Source organism: Balaenoptera borealis, assembly GCF_965194805.1.
Source record: "Balaenoptera borealis genome assembly, chromosome: 3".
NCBI lineage: Eukaryota > Metazoa > Chordata > Mammalia > Artiodactyla > Balaenopteridae > Balaenoptera > Balaenoptera borealis.
In genome coordinates this window covers 76,994,299-77,011,055 of record NC_138866.1, presented here as the reverse complement: position 1 = coordinate 77,011,055, position 16,757 = coordinate 76,994,299, and the positions used below count along the sequence as shown (strand labels likewise).

General features: G+C 40.4%; 1 protein-coding gene across 6 annotated transcripts in view; it reads left to right on the top strand.

The window, feature by feature from the left end:
• The window catches only part of RYR3 (ryanodine receptor 3), a 551,623-nt gene that overhangs the window by 241,987 nt on the left and 292,879 nt on the right, over positions 1 to 16,757 (top strand). For 5 of the 6 annotated variants that reach the window (XM_082384899.1, XM_082384900.1, XM_082384898.1 and 2 more), the window contains exons 5-8: positions 2,252 to 2,330; positions 8,601 to 8,713; positions 9,632 to 9,731; positions 12,813 to 12,906. In XM_082384899.1, the coding sequence (XP_082241025.1) occupies positions 2,252 to 2,330; positions 8,601 to 8,713; positions 9,632 to 9,731; positions 12,813 to 12,906 (386 nt within the window). Of the gene's footprint in view, positions 1 to 2,238; positions 2,331 to 8,600; positions 8,714 to 9,631; positions 9,732 to 12,812; positions 12,907 to 16,757 lie in introns of those variants that run through there. The other variant, XM_082384901.1, reaches the window with a different exon arrangement.

Below are 16,757 nucleotides of genomic sequence, written 5' to 3'. Positions count from 1 at the left end.
GAGAAAGGGCAGGAAACCAGCAAGTGTCTAGATCAGGTTAAGTAATCAGCGGGAATCATTTGAAATGGAAATAACTATAGCACATTACTGTCTTAGCGTTTCCTTCCTGGAACTTACCTCACTTAGCACTTACATATTTGTGTTTGTTTAATGCCTGACCACCTTCCTCCCCACTCCAGAGAAGGACCGTGTCTTTTTTAAAATTTATTTAACTAAACCTAACTCGACCGAGTGCAGTGCCTGGATATACTAGATGCTCAGTAAATATCTGTTGAATGGATGATCAAATAAACCGTGGAATAACTGATGACTTGCGCATACGACGTATACGAGCTTACCAGCGTAGGAGAAAAAACAATCAAATGGATTTTTTGTGAAATTTCTCCTCTTTTACTAGCTAAAGGAAATAGGATGGTATCTGGTGCCTTCAGTCCTGGAAGAATTTGAAGGTATTATGTTAATCCAGAGGTGGGAGGCAGACAAGGAGCAAAGCAGTCATGGGAAGCAGGTCAGGCTTTGATCTATTCAGGGATCTAGAACCAGAATTAACCGAAATGGCGATTACTCACTATAACTTGAAAATTTTTTCAAGTTTTAAATATAATTTGTAAAAAACAGATACCACAGTTCTTTTGCAGGGAGTGTTAAGAGGAATATCATGATCTCAATCAAGTATAATACGTGCCAACTCTAATAACTTTTGCCCCCAGTTCCTACATGTATCATTCTCCCTTGCTATGGGTATAAGGAAGATTTCTTTCTCTAGCCCTAATGGAAAACTGTTACATTAATTCAAGACTTTATTTTCCCACATTTTACACCTGCAGCAGCTGCAAAGTTTGTCTCAAAGCTTGAACTATCAAATTGGCAGCGAGAGCAGCAGCTGCCTCTTAAATAATTTATTTATTGCAGCATTTTTTTTTTTTCCTGAGCACTGGTAAGAAGTTGACCTTTTCAGCCTGAACATTCGTCTGTGATAATCCCTCGTGGCAAAGGACAAAGAACAAAAAATGACCAAATCGAAGGTTATCTGAGCAGGAGATGGGGCCAGAGAGTGGGGAAACTTTTGCACCCTGGCACTCTCTAGAATTGAGAGGTGATCATTTATCTTTAAGAGTCTGGTGCTTATCCATAGGGTAAATAAAAAAAAAACCCTAATACCTCTCTTTTTCTACCTAAATAGAATAAACAGAAGCTCAAATAGCACACTTCTGGCTTTGAAAACTCAGGCTAGCCGTTGTGCTAGAGAGAGGAAGGTTTACATTATTCATCCTTAGGTTGGTTGCCCCTCACTCCCAAGAAATCCCACTCACAGTTAACATGAATTCTATCCTGGCCAGTTCCTTTTAGGAGCAGCATTGAGCATGAAGCCTATGAAGATGACTGTATAATACAATGATTCTCCATTTTCCTGTTGCAGTGAACTACGAGTATAACTCATCAAGTTTGCGCCAAGTGCATATCTGCCTCCCCGTCTAATTCTGAGACCACCCACTGTGCCTGTCAATAAAAGGAGGCAGGGAACAGGCTGTGTACTTTTTTCCTTTATTAAGTTATTTTTTAAAATAATTTTTAACTTTTACATGCACATGTATTTTTATCATCAGAAAAAAAAAACCATAGGTATTATTTGAGAAGTTCTAAAGCTCATAGAAAATTTGAAAAAACAGTAAATAAATAGAAATGGGGGCGTCATTACGGTCGTTCCCACTGTCCAAAGACAACTTGTTATCAATTTGGTGTAATTCCCTTTAGCCTGGCTGCTAGGCGTTTAAGTTTTGCATACATGGCAACTATATAAGTACACTATTTTGTGTATATTCCATATTGTTACACACTCTTGAAAAATATGCTTCATGGTAACATAATATTCCATAAAATAAAGTACCAGAGTGTATCAACCTTTCCATTATTGTTGGCCATTTATGTTCTGTTTATATTGTTCCCAGTTTAAAAGTTTCTCAGAGTATCTTTGAACAAAAGCATATTTCATATTTCAGACTTTTTCTATTTCAAACTTATTTCTCATAGTCCTATGAGTTAAATCACTGGGTCATCAGATAAGAACATCTTTGAGGTTTTAAATATTTTGCAAAAATATATCCCAGAAGCACTGTAGCAATGAACAAGATAAACAGGCCCTTTTCATAGTAGCTCAATGTTGAAATTGACAACTGGAAGCCAACTAGGGTGAGATGCCAAGATTTGACAGAAGAGTATGACTTTACTAGCATCTGCTCTTATTCCACAGTATCTAACATGTTTGACTACATCAAGATCCCAGACAGATAAACTTGCCTTTGATGTAGGTCTACGGGAACATGCCACAGGTAAGTCAACATGCCTAGGTCTGCTGCTCAGTGGGGTCTTGGGCTAAGGGCTTTTGAGAAGGGTACTGAATGCTACTCATTTGGGATTCCAAACCAAACTGGTCAATATCAACCTGGTCTGATAAAACTTTGGAGAATTTAAAAAAAAAAAAGAATGTGTAATGAAAACATAGGAACTAAGAATGAGGGCAAATACAATGTTTTAACCACAGTCTGCCAGAGTCTCAAAGAAAAACAATTTTTAGGGTTAGGAACCGAAAGTAAGTAGAGAAGTTATTCCTGATAAAAACCAATGGTAATGAATAATTGCTAAAAAACAAAGATAGCATAATAAGGGTTTATATAATGAAGTATAGTGTTGAGGTCAGAAGAGTAGTTCTGGGACTTCCCTGGCGGTTCAGTTGTTAAGACCTCAACTTCCAATGCAGGGGGTACAGTTCGATCCCTGGTTGGGGAGCTAAGATCCCATATGCCTCGCGGCCAAAAAACCAAAACATAAAACAGAAGCAATATGGTAACAAATTCGATAAAGACTTTAGAAATGGTCCACATTAAAAAAAAACTTTAAAAAGAGTAGTCCCATTTTATTCTGCAGTGACCCAGCTATTTTTAAAGCAGTGTTTCCCAAATGTTAGTCAATGACATCCACCATCGCGGTGTTTGCCATTCCCGTATATCACTTTTTTTTTTTTTTTTTTTAAAGAAAGTCACGTTCTTTTATTTATTTATTTATGACTGTGTTGAGTCTTCGTTTCTGTGCGAGGGCTCTCTCCAGCTGCGTCAAGTGAGGACCACTCTTCATCGCGGTGTGTGGGCCTCTCACTATCGCCCCCTCTCTTGTTGCGGAGCACAGGCTCCAGACGCGCAGGCTCAGTAATTGTGGCTCATGGGCCCAGTTGCTCCGCGGCACGTGGGATCCTCCCAGACCAGGGCTCGAACCCGTGTCCCCTGCATTGGCAGGCAGATTCTCAACCACTGCGCCACCAGGGAAGCCCCATCACTTTTATTATTATTTAATTTATATTTTTCTTTACATTTACTTACGTTTGTACTTATAATTTTATAATAAGACAAAACTAAAATCATTGGTATAAGTAGAAAACTGGTATTGCTTGCCTTAAAAATAAATATAGTGAAAAGAAAACCATGTCACTAAATAATTGAAGAGGTGTTGGAAAATATTAGAAAAGTGTTCATGATATACAAGCTCCAAAGTGAAAACTTCCTGATAGAATCAGAAGGCTTAAAAGTAATAAAAGAAATTTCTCACTATATGATTCAATGTTGTTTAATTGCCCTCCACCACCAGTGCTATATATCATATACCGTCATATAGTTTGGGGAACACTAGCTGTTTTTTTTTCGTTCAGTCGAAAATAATGACAGTCAAGTGATGGATCCTAAGAAAGGTGGTGACCAGGAAGATGCAGGTTCTCCCTGGACACCAGAAATGAAGAACAGAGGATTAAGATAATTGTCAACAAATATTTCTAGTTATAGTATCAAAGAAGGGGCTGACTTGCTGTGGGTTATTCCAAAGACCAGTGGAGCAATGGATAGAAGTTGAAAAGAGGCCCATTTCTTCTCAATGAAGGAAACCATTTTGTAATATCTGCAAGTATCCAGCAGAGGAACAGCTGGCCTCGGGATGGAAGATGTTCCCTGTGGCTGGAAATATTCATGGGCAATCTATCTGCCAAGGGCATTACATACATAATATCTGCTCTATTTAGAGGTTGGGCTTATGGACCAATCAGGATTCTTGGTTGCAAACAGCAGAAACTAATTCCATTAACTCAAGCAGAATGAGAGTTTACTGGAAGGATATTGTGTAGACCTGCTCTGAAGCTGAGCCCCAGGCTTAGAAAATGGACAGAAACAAAGGCAAGGAGAGAGCAAACAGCCTAGGTCACACTGCAGGAAGAGTCTCACTTAAAGTCTCAGTCTTTAATATCATGACATTTTCCCCCAAATAGGAGGGGAGTTCCATTGTTGGGTAGTCAAACAAGGACAAAATCCATGTGGTTTTGCTAAAACTACGTCAGTTCATAAGGGGATGATCCAGATTGTCTGATTTTACAGATATCTAGAAAAAAAAGTCTAGAGTTTAACCCATGTGCATTTGCAGTTTCTGCATCATGCACGGTCACATCCAAGAACGCCTGACGAGAGCCCCTCCCTCTCCTCCTTTTTGTACGGAGCAAAAGAGTGAGCCTGCCTCTTCAGGGTTTTTTTTTTTTCTTCCTGAAATCAGATTATATTTGAATTTGATCTGAGGTTGCTTTGTTTTCAGCTAAAGTGTTATTCTTAAAATATAATTCCCTCTAAGGTGTTGTCAACCTTTGCTGAAAATGACAAAATGAGTGAAGTGCCACACATTCTGAGTGTAAGTTGACCTCTAAATATAAACCAGCTGTCAGTCTTAGAGCACATAATCGGAAAAGTCATATACGGTCATTCTATTTATACCAGTAAAATGGCTTCAGACTTTTTGAGAATTGGGAGGAAATTTGAGAAATAACCACTTTCTCGTCATGTGTTCAGGAAACCTATTTTTTTTTAAATTATTAGAGCCTCCAATAAAAATAGAGGGAAATAGCAGCAGAGAATATTACTCTTTCTAGCATTTTTTTTTCCTAAATTCCTAAAATCAGACTTGGTGTGAGTTCTGCTGACAGATTAGGGAAACACATGCACCAACCCAAGCTCAAGGTGGCTGATGAGAAGATGACTTTGGCGGAAGGACAGAGGGGAAAGTGTTGATCAGGTATTCATGAAAACCTAGAGCCTAAAATAATTTGTTCACCTCCCTCACCCCCAACCCATTTCATATTCTCCTTGAAGAAGGCCAGCTTGCTATTTGTTGGGGAGGAGGAGGGCACTCATGCAGCTCAGATACAGTTCAGTATGGCCTGGAGTGGGTCCTCTCTCTTCAGGAGGTGAGTCACTCAGGATCCAACAGAAAAGCATTGTTTTTTACCCAGGTCATTCTGTGAATGCACTTTTGGCTCAGAAACCTCTTCTGAGTTGAAAACAAGTAGTTGAGTTGAATCTCTAGGAGAATGTGAGTAGAAGTTTGGAAGCAGTTTCTTGAACATTTCTGGAAACTTTTCCCCCTGCACAGTGGATAGTAAATGATTTGACTGACCTAACAGAACTGGTGACCATTTTGCCCTTGATTTTGCTTATTGGGTTCTTTCTTTTCTCCTTTTAAAAGTTTTTTGTTGTTGTTTTGGTTTTAGACATAACTTTAGAATTAGTTTAGAATTGGAAAAAAATGAAAAAAAACAATCCCCACTAAATGTACTATTAGGTATTTTAGGACCTTCACCTGGCCCGTACACATCCTACTGATTTGGGGATTGGCCCTGTCCCTGGGCTCCAGACCACTACCCTGTTCCCAGGAGAGGGCGAGAGAACAAGGATGCTCTTCTCCCGTGTGCCTCTTTAGGACCCCTTCATCCTGGTCCCCCTCAGTGGTCCAGAGCACATAATGGATATATACATGTCATTTCCCCCTTCAGATGTAGAGGCCAGCCTCTTCTGTTACGAAATTTTAAGTTTAATCAAGATGTAATCAAAATGATCATATTTATTTATCCAAAGTAAATCAAAGTAATACCCGTACATAGTTAGAAGATAGACATAGTACTCCCATGCTTATTGGAAACATCCATCTCCTGCCCCACCCCTCCCTGTTCTGGATTCCTACGTCTCTGGGGTGTCCACTTTCAACTCCTCTAATATGCTCCCCACTTGTGTCTGAGTCATACAGTTTACTGCTATTTAGTTATTCTTTCCAGTTAGGTATGATCTATTGATGTCCTAAATGAACAATAAAAATTTAGCTCTTAGTCCCCACTCTTCCCTGTCTTCTTTCCACCCTCCCAATATATTTGCATCCATTTTTTATATAACTACCAAAGTCAATATTAACTACTTACATTGGCATAACTGTAACTTGTATTTGCAAGTGAGACTCATCATATACTATGGTCAGTTCACTTTACTGTATTGCTTTTGAGTTTTCCAGTACTTAATAATTGCCTTGTTTGTTGCTTTACTTTCCGTGACCCGGTCATTCATTTCTAAACTGTCCCATAGAACAGAAACTCTCCCCGGATTACATTCAGTCCCAAGAGCTGTTCTGTCAGTTTCATCTTCTTAGAAACATCCACTGTCATCCGGGAAATTCCCGTTTTCTCCCTCCAAGATTCTGTATTTCCTGGATCTCATGTTTTTCTCCCTTATTGGTTTATCGCATCGTTTTGGGGGACTCCACTTCCAGTAGCCTTTACGGAAAAGATCCATGGGAGAAAAATTGTTGTCTGAAAGTTTCTTGATTCCAGCTTTACAAGTAATTCATAAGAGTATTCTACATTGGAAATATTTTTTTCTCAGCATCCTGGAGGTTTTCTTCTAGCTTTTGGTCTGGCTGTGAGACGTTTACATTCTGATTCCTGATCTTTTGTGTGTGACCTGTTTATATATTCTGAGAGCTGCTTGGATCTTCTCTTTTGCCCTGATGTCTGCAGTTCCCCAGTGCTATGTCTTGTCCTGGATCCTTCTTGTTCTTAGTGTTACAGGAGTGGACCCTGGTGTGTGTGTCCATTCTCCACTGTGCTAGGGACTCTGCAGGCCTCTTCAATCTGAAAATGTTTGTCTTTCAGCCTTGGGAAAATTTTAATATTATCTCTTTGTTAATTTCCTCCCTTTGTTTTCTCTGTTCTTGCTTTCTGGAACTCCTCTAGACTGGTTTTCTAATTTTCTTTTCAGTCTTGTTTCTAATCTGTTTTTCTTCATTCTTCATTTTGGGAGAATTTTTCAACTTTATCCTATAACCTTCCTGTTTCTTTCTCTCTTTTTCAGGATCTAAGAATTTTCTTTCTCTTTGAAGGGATCCTTCATGGATACTCTCATAGCTGCTTCGTGAATGTTACTTTTTCTTATCTCTCTGAGATGATTAATTCTAAGATTTGCTTAAAGTTATCTTTAGCTGTCTGTAATCTTCGTTTTTTTCCCTTTACCCACTTTTTGGTTTGTTCCCGTCATTCATGTTAGAGACTTTCCTCACATGTCAGGTCATCCTTGGTCCCCGCTGATGTTTAGATCAAGGTGGTAAAAAGCGACAGGAAGCCCTGACTGTGTGAGTGGCTTGCCATCTCTTAAGCCTCGCTTTGGGGTAATCTAGCAGGGACCTAGGCATTGCACTGCAGATGCCCAAACAGGTATCTTTTATGTTGGGTAGTTTGGCTTCCCTAAAGAGTAATCTTCATTTGGGTGGGGGGAGGTTCAGTATCGCAGCTGGCATTCTGGAAGCTGAGGAATGGAGGTAAAGGAAGAAGAGCTGGGGTTTTACTAATCAGGGCAAAGAATTCTAATTAGTCTCCATTTTCAGCAATACTCTTTACTTCCGTGTCTGACAGTACCTGATCCATGGAAGTCATTCCATGGATTTAACTTCTATTCTTCTGTACAGTGGAGGGGGAAGAGTCACCTGGCACGCAGGATAAAGAAAGGGATGCAAAAGATTAAATGTTCGCTTAAAACCTTCAGCCAGTCCTCCTGTTTTCAACCCCATCTTCTATGGTTGCCTTCACAGGGAACTGTTACCTCCAATTCCAGAGAGTTTCTGGAGAATATGTAGCAGGCATGGCCTTATTTCTAGAGATCAACTTCTCATCCATTTTCTTACCCAAAGACTGGAGTTGTAGCTTTCTCTTGGCTAAAAGCATCTATCTACATTCCTTTTTCCAAAATGTCAGTTTTTCTTCTTTGCTATTAACTTCTCACCTGCTGTCTTAGTCCTCGTAGATTTAGGCCTTCTGAAAAACCTCTGATTGTTTTTTTTTTTTTTTAGTGGAATTACTGATGATTTAGTAGAATTTCATGGGGAAGGGGTGGGGCAAAGATAAAAGTCTGTAAGTGGTCAGTAGACCAATGAAGTCATTTCTTAAAGATGTGTAGGTGCTTGTGAAAAAAAAGCATTTTTCCATATGTATTAAAAATACTCAAAGGCTTCTATAGCTTCTGACCTCCAGTACTCTTTTGCAAATACTTTCTGTCTCTAGAGAAAATGAAAATGATAAACACACTCAAGAGCAGACATGGGGGTAACTGGAATGCTTATAGATAAATAGAAATTGGAGTGTGTGTGAGTGCGTGCATGCGTGTTTCAGGGATTCTCATCAGGAGGAAGGAGAATGAGGGACAGAATTAGGGACACTGGCTTCCAAGAAGCAGTCACTAACTCAAGGAGCCTTTGTGTAGGAGAAGCCTGTTGGTGGACCATACATCCCGCTTCCAAGCAGAGGTCTGAGGGAGAAAAGGTTCGAATTGGTGATGACCTCATCCTTGTCAGCCTATCCTCTGAAAGATACCTTGTAAGTACCTCCTAACACAAGCACCTTTCATTTCCGGAGTAGTTTCTTTTAGAAATAGATGGCCAGGGAGAAGAGAACCACATTAGATTGGGCAGCATAAGATACCTTTACACAGTATACTTGAGAGGTGATTAAATTCTCTCTCCTGCCAGATTATCATGGGGCCTGGAATGTAACAGTTATTTTTTTAGATTAAAGTACTGTTCCCAGCAAACTCTGCTTAAATGCCCCCAGGCTCTTCCTAAGAAAGCCAGCTATTAACACATTAGTTACCATTACTCTCAGTTTATCACATTGTTTAGCTCTTGTCCAATGAGGAACAAGCCAGAAAGTGTTGGATATAAAAACATAAACTTATGTTGGAGGGAGAAAGAGAATTGCACATGTTTCAGTGTGTGGGATGTCACAGTGGTTAGAAGAGGCAAGTGAGATTTTGCACCTGGGGATGGTACTAGGCAAGCATTGTTGAAGTCAAGCCCTTAGGGGGTGGAGGTGGGGCAATACCTTGCAGATCAGAGAAATGTCAGAGATAAGTTTTTAAGCTTCTCAGCGCCAATCCTGCCAGCAGATTTTACTTTGCCTAGACCAAAGGCTGGAGTAATTTTTCCCACTTGTGAGTTCCCTTCTCCTACCAAGAATAGACATTTTATAACTTCCTGTTGAATCAGGGATCCAGCTGAGGGGATGAAGTCAACTCTTGTCTGCCACCTCTGTAGCTGAATACTTCCTCTTCCCTGAATAAAGTGTCCCACTTTGAAGCTGCTTCTAGATTGGGTGGAACAATCTCCCACAGGCTACGTAGAAAAAGCCCGATTACAGTAAGGCTGTTTAATTCAATCCTTGAAATTCTAGGTGAGCTGCTTCTCTCAGGACTGGCCTGGTGATTTAAAGGGTGTCTCATTTCTGTTTCTGCTGCAGCATCTCTCAATATCAAATGGCAGCATACAAGTGGATGCCTCCTTTATGCAAACACTCTGGAATGTACATCCTACGTGCTCAGGAAGTAGCATCGAAGAAGGTGTGCTTCTTTGTGTGCATTCAGCCCTCAGCCTGCCTGTTTGTCTTGTGCTACGTATATTGGCATTTTCTGCGACTTCCCAGCTCCCGCCTGAATGTCTCGGTACACAGCGTGATTTTGGTTCACCTGAATTCCTTTCTCTGATGTTAGTGTGGATTATCTTCTGTCCTGATTTCTGATTACATGAGCACTCCTGACATGATTTTTCAATCCTTTCGAGTTCACTATTGTTTTGGCACTATGTGTATTCAGGACCTTGGAGACGTACCTTCCCTCTCCCGCTGACTTTTCATTTTTATTTATGGTTATAAGTATACAGACCTTAGCAGGTTCAGTTTTAGAAGACATTATTTGCCAAGAAGGTGACTTTTTAAAATATTTCTCCCCAGTGCATCTCTCCATACAGGTGGGAGAAGGACTTTATATAAAAGGATATTTGGCCATTTGTTTTTACTTGTATTTATGGAAGGCCATTTAAAAACAACAAATGGTATTTTCTCCATATTTTCTTGTTCTCTTAGAAGTAAGATCATTAAAGTTTGTTCGACATATCCTATTTCTTGGAGCCAGGCAAAGTCAATACACCTTTCAAGTTGTATAATAAATACACTGGCCTTACCTTGCTCATGGGTAATATCAAAGCTGAGCACAATAATCAAATGTCAATGACCTAAGGGTTATCACATCACATTCTAGCACTTTATAGCAAGATCAGGATTTTTAAAAATACTCGTATCACAGGCTTTAACCCTGTTTTAAATCTTGAGCCTGGTAGTTTCAAACTTGGAATGCCTCTCTGTTTCATGATGTTGGAAAACAGAGGGAAAACTGAGAGTTGTCAAGGTGATACCCCAGTTTCAGGAAGCTAAATTGAATAATCAGGAAACAACAAATTTGTAACTCTTTTGGCAACTGATGGAAGACCTTTCAAAAGCAGGATATGTGTTTAGCTCTCTTCCTTCACACCAGAATTCACCCACCGCTCTAAATCTATTGTCAATCATTCCCTTTCTATCAGGAATCAAGGAACTGGGTTAAAAAATCTTCCCCAAGGAAGTTTTGACTGAATCTTCTCCATGTTAATTTATTCATTTCCGCTATAGGAATAAAATTATTGCCCAGTCCCAAAAGAGGGCTTGTGGAGATTAATTAATTGCAAATCACTTGGCAACAATGCTTTTAGAAGTATTGAGTGCCCTTGTGATAGAGCCTGGGTAGCTGATCACTTGAGTCATCCGACTGCAAAATGCTCTCTCAGCATCCACTGATGAGATACCCACTTCAGCCCTTGAGGGAGTGAGCGATCTTCCTTATGACCCTTCTTTCCTGATTATTGCCCTGGTGTGTTTCAACTAAGGAATGCTGTGATGCCCCAGCATTTGGCAGTTTCCTCTGTGGAGTAGGATATTGATTGGAGGAGCCTGAGGACTGTAAATGGTGGGCTCCAAGGGGAGCATGGCCTCACCATCATGAGACGATGGAGAGTTTAATCGAGTAGCCTTGACATACATGCACTACCAAATGTAAAACAGGTAGCTAGTGGGAAGCAGCTGCATAGCACAGGGAGATCAGCTCGGTGCTTTGTGTCCTCCTAGAGGGGTGGGATAGGGAGGGTGGGAGGGAGACGCAAGAGGGAGGGCATAGGGATATTTGTATACATATAGCTGATTCACTTTGTTATACAGCAGAAACTAACACAACATTGTAAAGCAATTATACTCCAATAAAGATGTTAAAAAAAAATGATCATGGAAGGGGTTAATTTTCTAAACAAATTGGCTGTTAACAATTCCCCTACAGTAGTATATCGTGAATTATTTGAATGCAAAAAAGTATGCAGTTGCAAATATTAGTACAGTAAGAGAGAGGAAAATGATAAATTGACTTCTAAATATTTGAGGGAAGTTCAAAAAGAACTTGCCTTGCCTGGATGGAGAAAAATGAACCAGGGAATATCAGACTGTCCCTGTATTAGATGCATTGATAACACCCTTTTCTACTCTGGCATGACTTTTCCTTCTTGCCGTTTTGATCCAACACCCCAAATAGTTTGACAGCCCCTAAAGTGATCTAATTATGTGATTTTCTCAAAATCCTGATACAGACATTGAACATAATAAGTCCATTTGTCTCCTGAGAACTGACTAGCTGGGAGAGTTTTTTCATTCAAAGGGATAACGAATTTCATTTCTTCATGCAAGGTAAAGCTCAGACTGGGGCCCCTCTCTTGCTACTGTGTTCTTTAAATGGAGGCTCACAGTTTATTTGAAGACTTAACTGGTCATGGAGTCCTTGAAGTTCATTGTTTCCTATCCATCTCTGAATTCCATGGCTATTGAGATTCCTTTCCTTATTCTGAAAGCTAAGGGCTTGTTGATAGCTGCCTCTGTGCTTGTCCACTCAGAGATAGTGGAATGTCATTCTGCCTTCTCCTTGGTGCTGTAGAAATAGTGTCCAGGTTTGATCTGTGTTTATTTAATGCATTGGAAAAGTAGCTCCTCCTAAGAGAGCTCGGAATAACAGTTTGCTTCCCCCTTCCCAGCACCTTCTTTCTTTCTCATGGCTGCAATTTAATTTGGAATTTGCCACAAAGTATACACATCCAGATTGTAACAGTTTATCCAGGAACTTGGTGTTGGATGTATTTATATACTAAACAACTGGAAAATCCTTATCCTCCTAAGAGTAGCAGCTTAAATTTCCTTTTGGCCTTGTGTATGTGTGTATTTTTAAATGTCGCATTATTTTTATTGAGGCATAATTGATATACAACATTATATTAGTTACAGGTGACCTTTTGGCTTTTAATGATATGAATTGACACATTGTTTTCACCCTCCCTTTTGATATTGGACTTGCTCATCTCTGAAACCCTATTTAACTTTCAGTGTTAGAATTGTTTTGACTTTCCTGTCTTTTCTACCTGAGACCTGAAGTCGTGGAATCTGTCACGTCCCAAATGCTTTTCTCTTGGTGTTTTCTGTAACTGACTCAGATATGCATGAATTTACCCTTTTTAAATACAGTGTTCTCATTATTCAACTTCCTGTAAGCTCATGGTAGGATATAATTCTCTTATAGGATACCTACTTGGTGGGCATGTAGTACGTCTTTTCCATGGTCACGATGAGTGTTTGACAATACCCTCTACGGACCAGAATGATTCCCAGCACAGGTAAGCCAATAGCTTTATCCTTCTCTTGTCTCCTGTCTCCGGTGACTCAGACTAAAGAGTTTGCTTTTGGATGTGGAGACAGATGAATTCTATAAGTGTTGGTTACTTGACAAACTTCCCTCCAGTCATGGGTTGCAGTTATAAAACAGGAAAACGCAGTATGCTTGAGTGTGCTCACAGGAATAGCTATATACACGCGCTGCTTCTTAGGCGAGCAATTCTATGGTGCTTTTCAATCCCTTTGTTTTCTGTGGTTGCTTCCAAATCTAAGGAGTTTCTGGTAGCATTAATTGTAGACTGAAGAACCCATTTTTGTGATGGAAATCAGGATAATCATTGTAGTGAGTCTGTGCACTTACATAAGTTATTCACCAGGCTCTTCAAAGGCAGATTATCTCTATTACTCCCCCTTTTATGTACTATGAAGGTGAAGTTCAGTGATTTCATTCTGCGTATCATCAAACAGGATTGGAGAAACCAAGTGTCAATGTCCAGCCAGAGCTGGATTAGCAGAGGATAGTGCCAGGGGCAGCACGTAGAGCGTACTGCTGAGGATAATGCTTTCTTTGGTTCTCTAGGTATCTACTCAAAGGCTGCTTTTCCAAAATTCAAAATCAGGAGGTGGAAGATATTAATCTAGGTCTTAAATTCACACTGAAGCATCCTTTAGTATTCTGTTTATATAGAGAGGAACAGAGTATAAAAAGCTTGGCCTCTGTAACTATGGAACTCTGATATATTTTTAAAAATCAAATCTCAGATGTAAATTAGACTGAACTTAGGACAGCAACAAGTCTGATCTCCCAGATCGCTCGTAATACATTCTTTGTTTTTTGCATGATGTCTACGGGAACCTCATTAACTGCATTTCTTTTGCTTCATTAGAAACACATGATCACATTCACACAACTTAGAAATCATCTAAGTCAGGCTCCTGCCAAAGGTCACACACTGGATGATTTCAGATGGGAGCCTGAAACCCAGAGATGCTGAGTCTCCAGCCGGGGCTCCTTCCTTATTTCATGTTCTAAAGGACCCCCAGGAGCAATGTGCTTGAGCGTGTTACTGTGCATCTGAGAAACTATCCATTGGCAATGTATATCCTTTATTGTTCGGAACCTCTTTCTACTTGCTCTGTCCTCTGTGTATCCCTTCATGGGAACCAGATGTGACCCGGAATGGTGTCTAGCCTTCCTGGTACTGGTCCAGTGGCTGGCAGTTATCTCTGAGTAGAAAAGTTAGGCTGACCTGATTTCCCTTGGAATTAAGGATTCCCTACAGTACATAATGTCATGTGATCCTACTCAGTTGTGATTTTCTTTTCCTTTTTAAAATTTTTTATTTATTTATTTTAAAAAATATTTATTTATTTATTTATTTATTTACTTTTGGCTGTGTTGGGTCTTTGTTGGTGTGCACAGGCTTTCTCTGGTTTCAGCGAGCAGGGGCTACTCTGTTGTGGTGTGCAGGCTTCTCATTATAGTGGCTTCTCTTGTTGTGGTGCGTGGGCTCTAGGTGCACGGGCTTCAGTAGTTGTGGCATGCGGGCTCAGTAGGTGTGGCGCACGGGCTTAGTTGCTCCGCGGCATGTGGGATCTTCCCGGACCAGGGATCGAACCCATGTCCCCTGCATTGACAGGCGGATTCTTAACCATTGCGCCACCAGGGAAGCCCTCCTTTTTTTTTAAACAGTAATATTATGCAGTAGCCCACGTACTGTCTCTTTTAATATCTTATCCTGCTGCAGTAAGGCAAAAGCTTGCAGGTGGATACACAACTGAAGTTTTGTTAGTGAATTTGGCAGAGTTCACTACATCTAAGATGGAACACGTCCAAACTCACTAGTTCTCTCTTCCCATTCCTATTCTTTTTTTAAGGAAAGGAATTTGGAAACAATTAAAATGATAACATTTGCATGGCCCTTTACCCCTCCCACACACACACATGCACCTGTCATTAAATTTAGAACAAAATTAGAAGCATCTGGGCAGAAACAGTGCTACTTGGAGAAACTTGTCATTTGGTGGGCACTCCTGTTGAGTGGTTCAACAAGATCCTGACCCAAAAGCAAGGCTGGACAAGTATTTGAAAGAAGGTGCTGGGGAGAGTGAAACAGATAGAGAGGAATTCCCAGAATGGGCCCCCTGAGGCAGGCATGCATGTCCTCATTGAGTTAAGAGCAAAGGTGGCCTTCCTTTGGCTGAGGATTTCACGTGATCTAATTTGTATTTTGGGGAAAAAAAGAAATCGACAGATAAAAATAAAAAGACTATTCCTATGAAGGAGTTGACACTGGGGTGAGTCAGCAGTGGCTCCCTTATACTGGAACTCGGATTTTTGTAGCAACTGGTCTCTCAATTCAACACAGGATGCTTTGGCATTATTTGCTGTCTAGGTGAGGTGAGTGGTAAGCCTCATCATTGTCATGTGTCATCAGGTAAATCCTCAGAACTGGCCAGGATAGCCAGGAATACCAAAATTTGGGAGAGCACAAAGGAACAGGAAATCGAGAATACACAAAAAAGGTGCCCGGAGTCAGGAAGGCATGCAAGTGATTCCGCTGTAATGGGGCTGACTTTCCAGAGGAAATCATTTCTATTCCTTGTAAAGCCTGAGAGCAGCCAGGCTGGGCAGACAGGCTGACCGTCCCAGGGTGCAAAGCCGAAAGAATAATCTAACATTCTGAGCTGTGATCCTTGGCTCTGCCTCAGGCTTGTCAAGCATCCTGGAATAAGTCACTTAACTTACTGAAGCTAAGGCTAAGCTGTCAGCCAAGCTTTCAGAGCACCTCAGCTCCCCACCCACTCACCTCCTCTCCTTGGGTAATTGTTTTAGAGAACGGGGGCAGGTTGTTTCAACCTCTGTAACCTTGCGAGATTCAATGCAGCAAGCCACCCGCATTTCCTAGGTGGGAAGGACTAACCTTCTAGAATTCTTTAAATGTCAGAGGGAGAGAGTTCTCAAATCATGTGACCTAGGTGATCTGCTCCACCCTTTCCACCTGAGAGACCCTTTTTGCTCTCATTGAGGATGGAGAAGCATCAGTGAAAATCTCAACAAATTTTCCTGCAGGGCTAGGTCAGTACAGCATCATTACTATTCTGGGCCTGGCCCAGAGACACCTGGGGTGTTGGAGCTCTGCAGTAGCATAGGATTTCTTTCTTAATATTTACTGCATATTTCCTGATAGTACATACATTTGAAAAAGGTTTAGAATGTCTTCTATAATCCCACCACCAAAAGGTAACCACTGTTACTGTAGTGTTTTATTGGATTTCTGTGCCAGGTAATGTAGCTTTTGATGCACATTTATAAACATCTGTATTTAAACAAAATGTGGAAAAATCAACAATACGTAGTATTTTGTACACCCACGAACATCTTTGTGCACATTCATTATTAAAAAAAAAAAAAACATGAAATGCTCACAACCATTCTGTGACTTAAGTACCCTTATTAGGCTCATTTTACAGGTGAGGAAACTGATACACAGAGATTTGAAGGGACTTGACAAGGTCACACAGCTAATAGATTCAAATTCAGGTCTGCCTGACTCCCAAGCCCATATTTTTAACCAACTCATAATTATAATACTTCTTGGGAGAAGGAAGTAATTACCACACACTTCCTCTTCCCCTCAATTGATTACCTGTTGTCTTAAAATTTAGATCACGATTCTTCTGGAGTTTGAGTAATTCGATTGTGATATATGCAAACCCTCTGTAGTAGAGGTAGCATTTTAAATTAGTGAAATTAAATGCAGTTAAATGATCAGTGTTGATCCAAGGTCACAAGATTCTCAGAAAGTATCTGGATTCAGTATACCAGGTAATCCAGGGACCACTATCATGA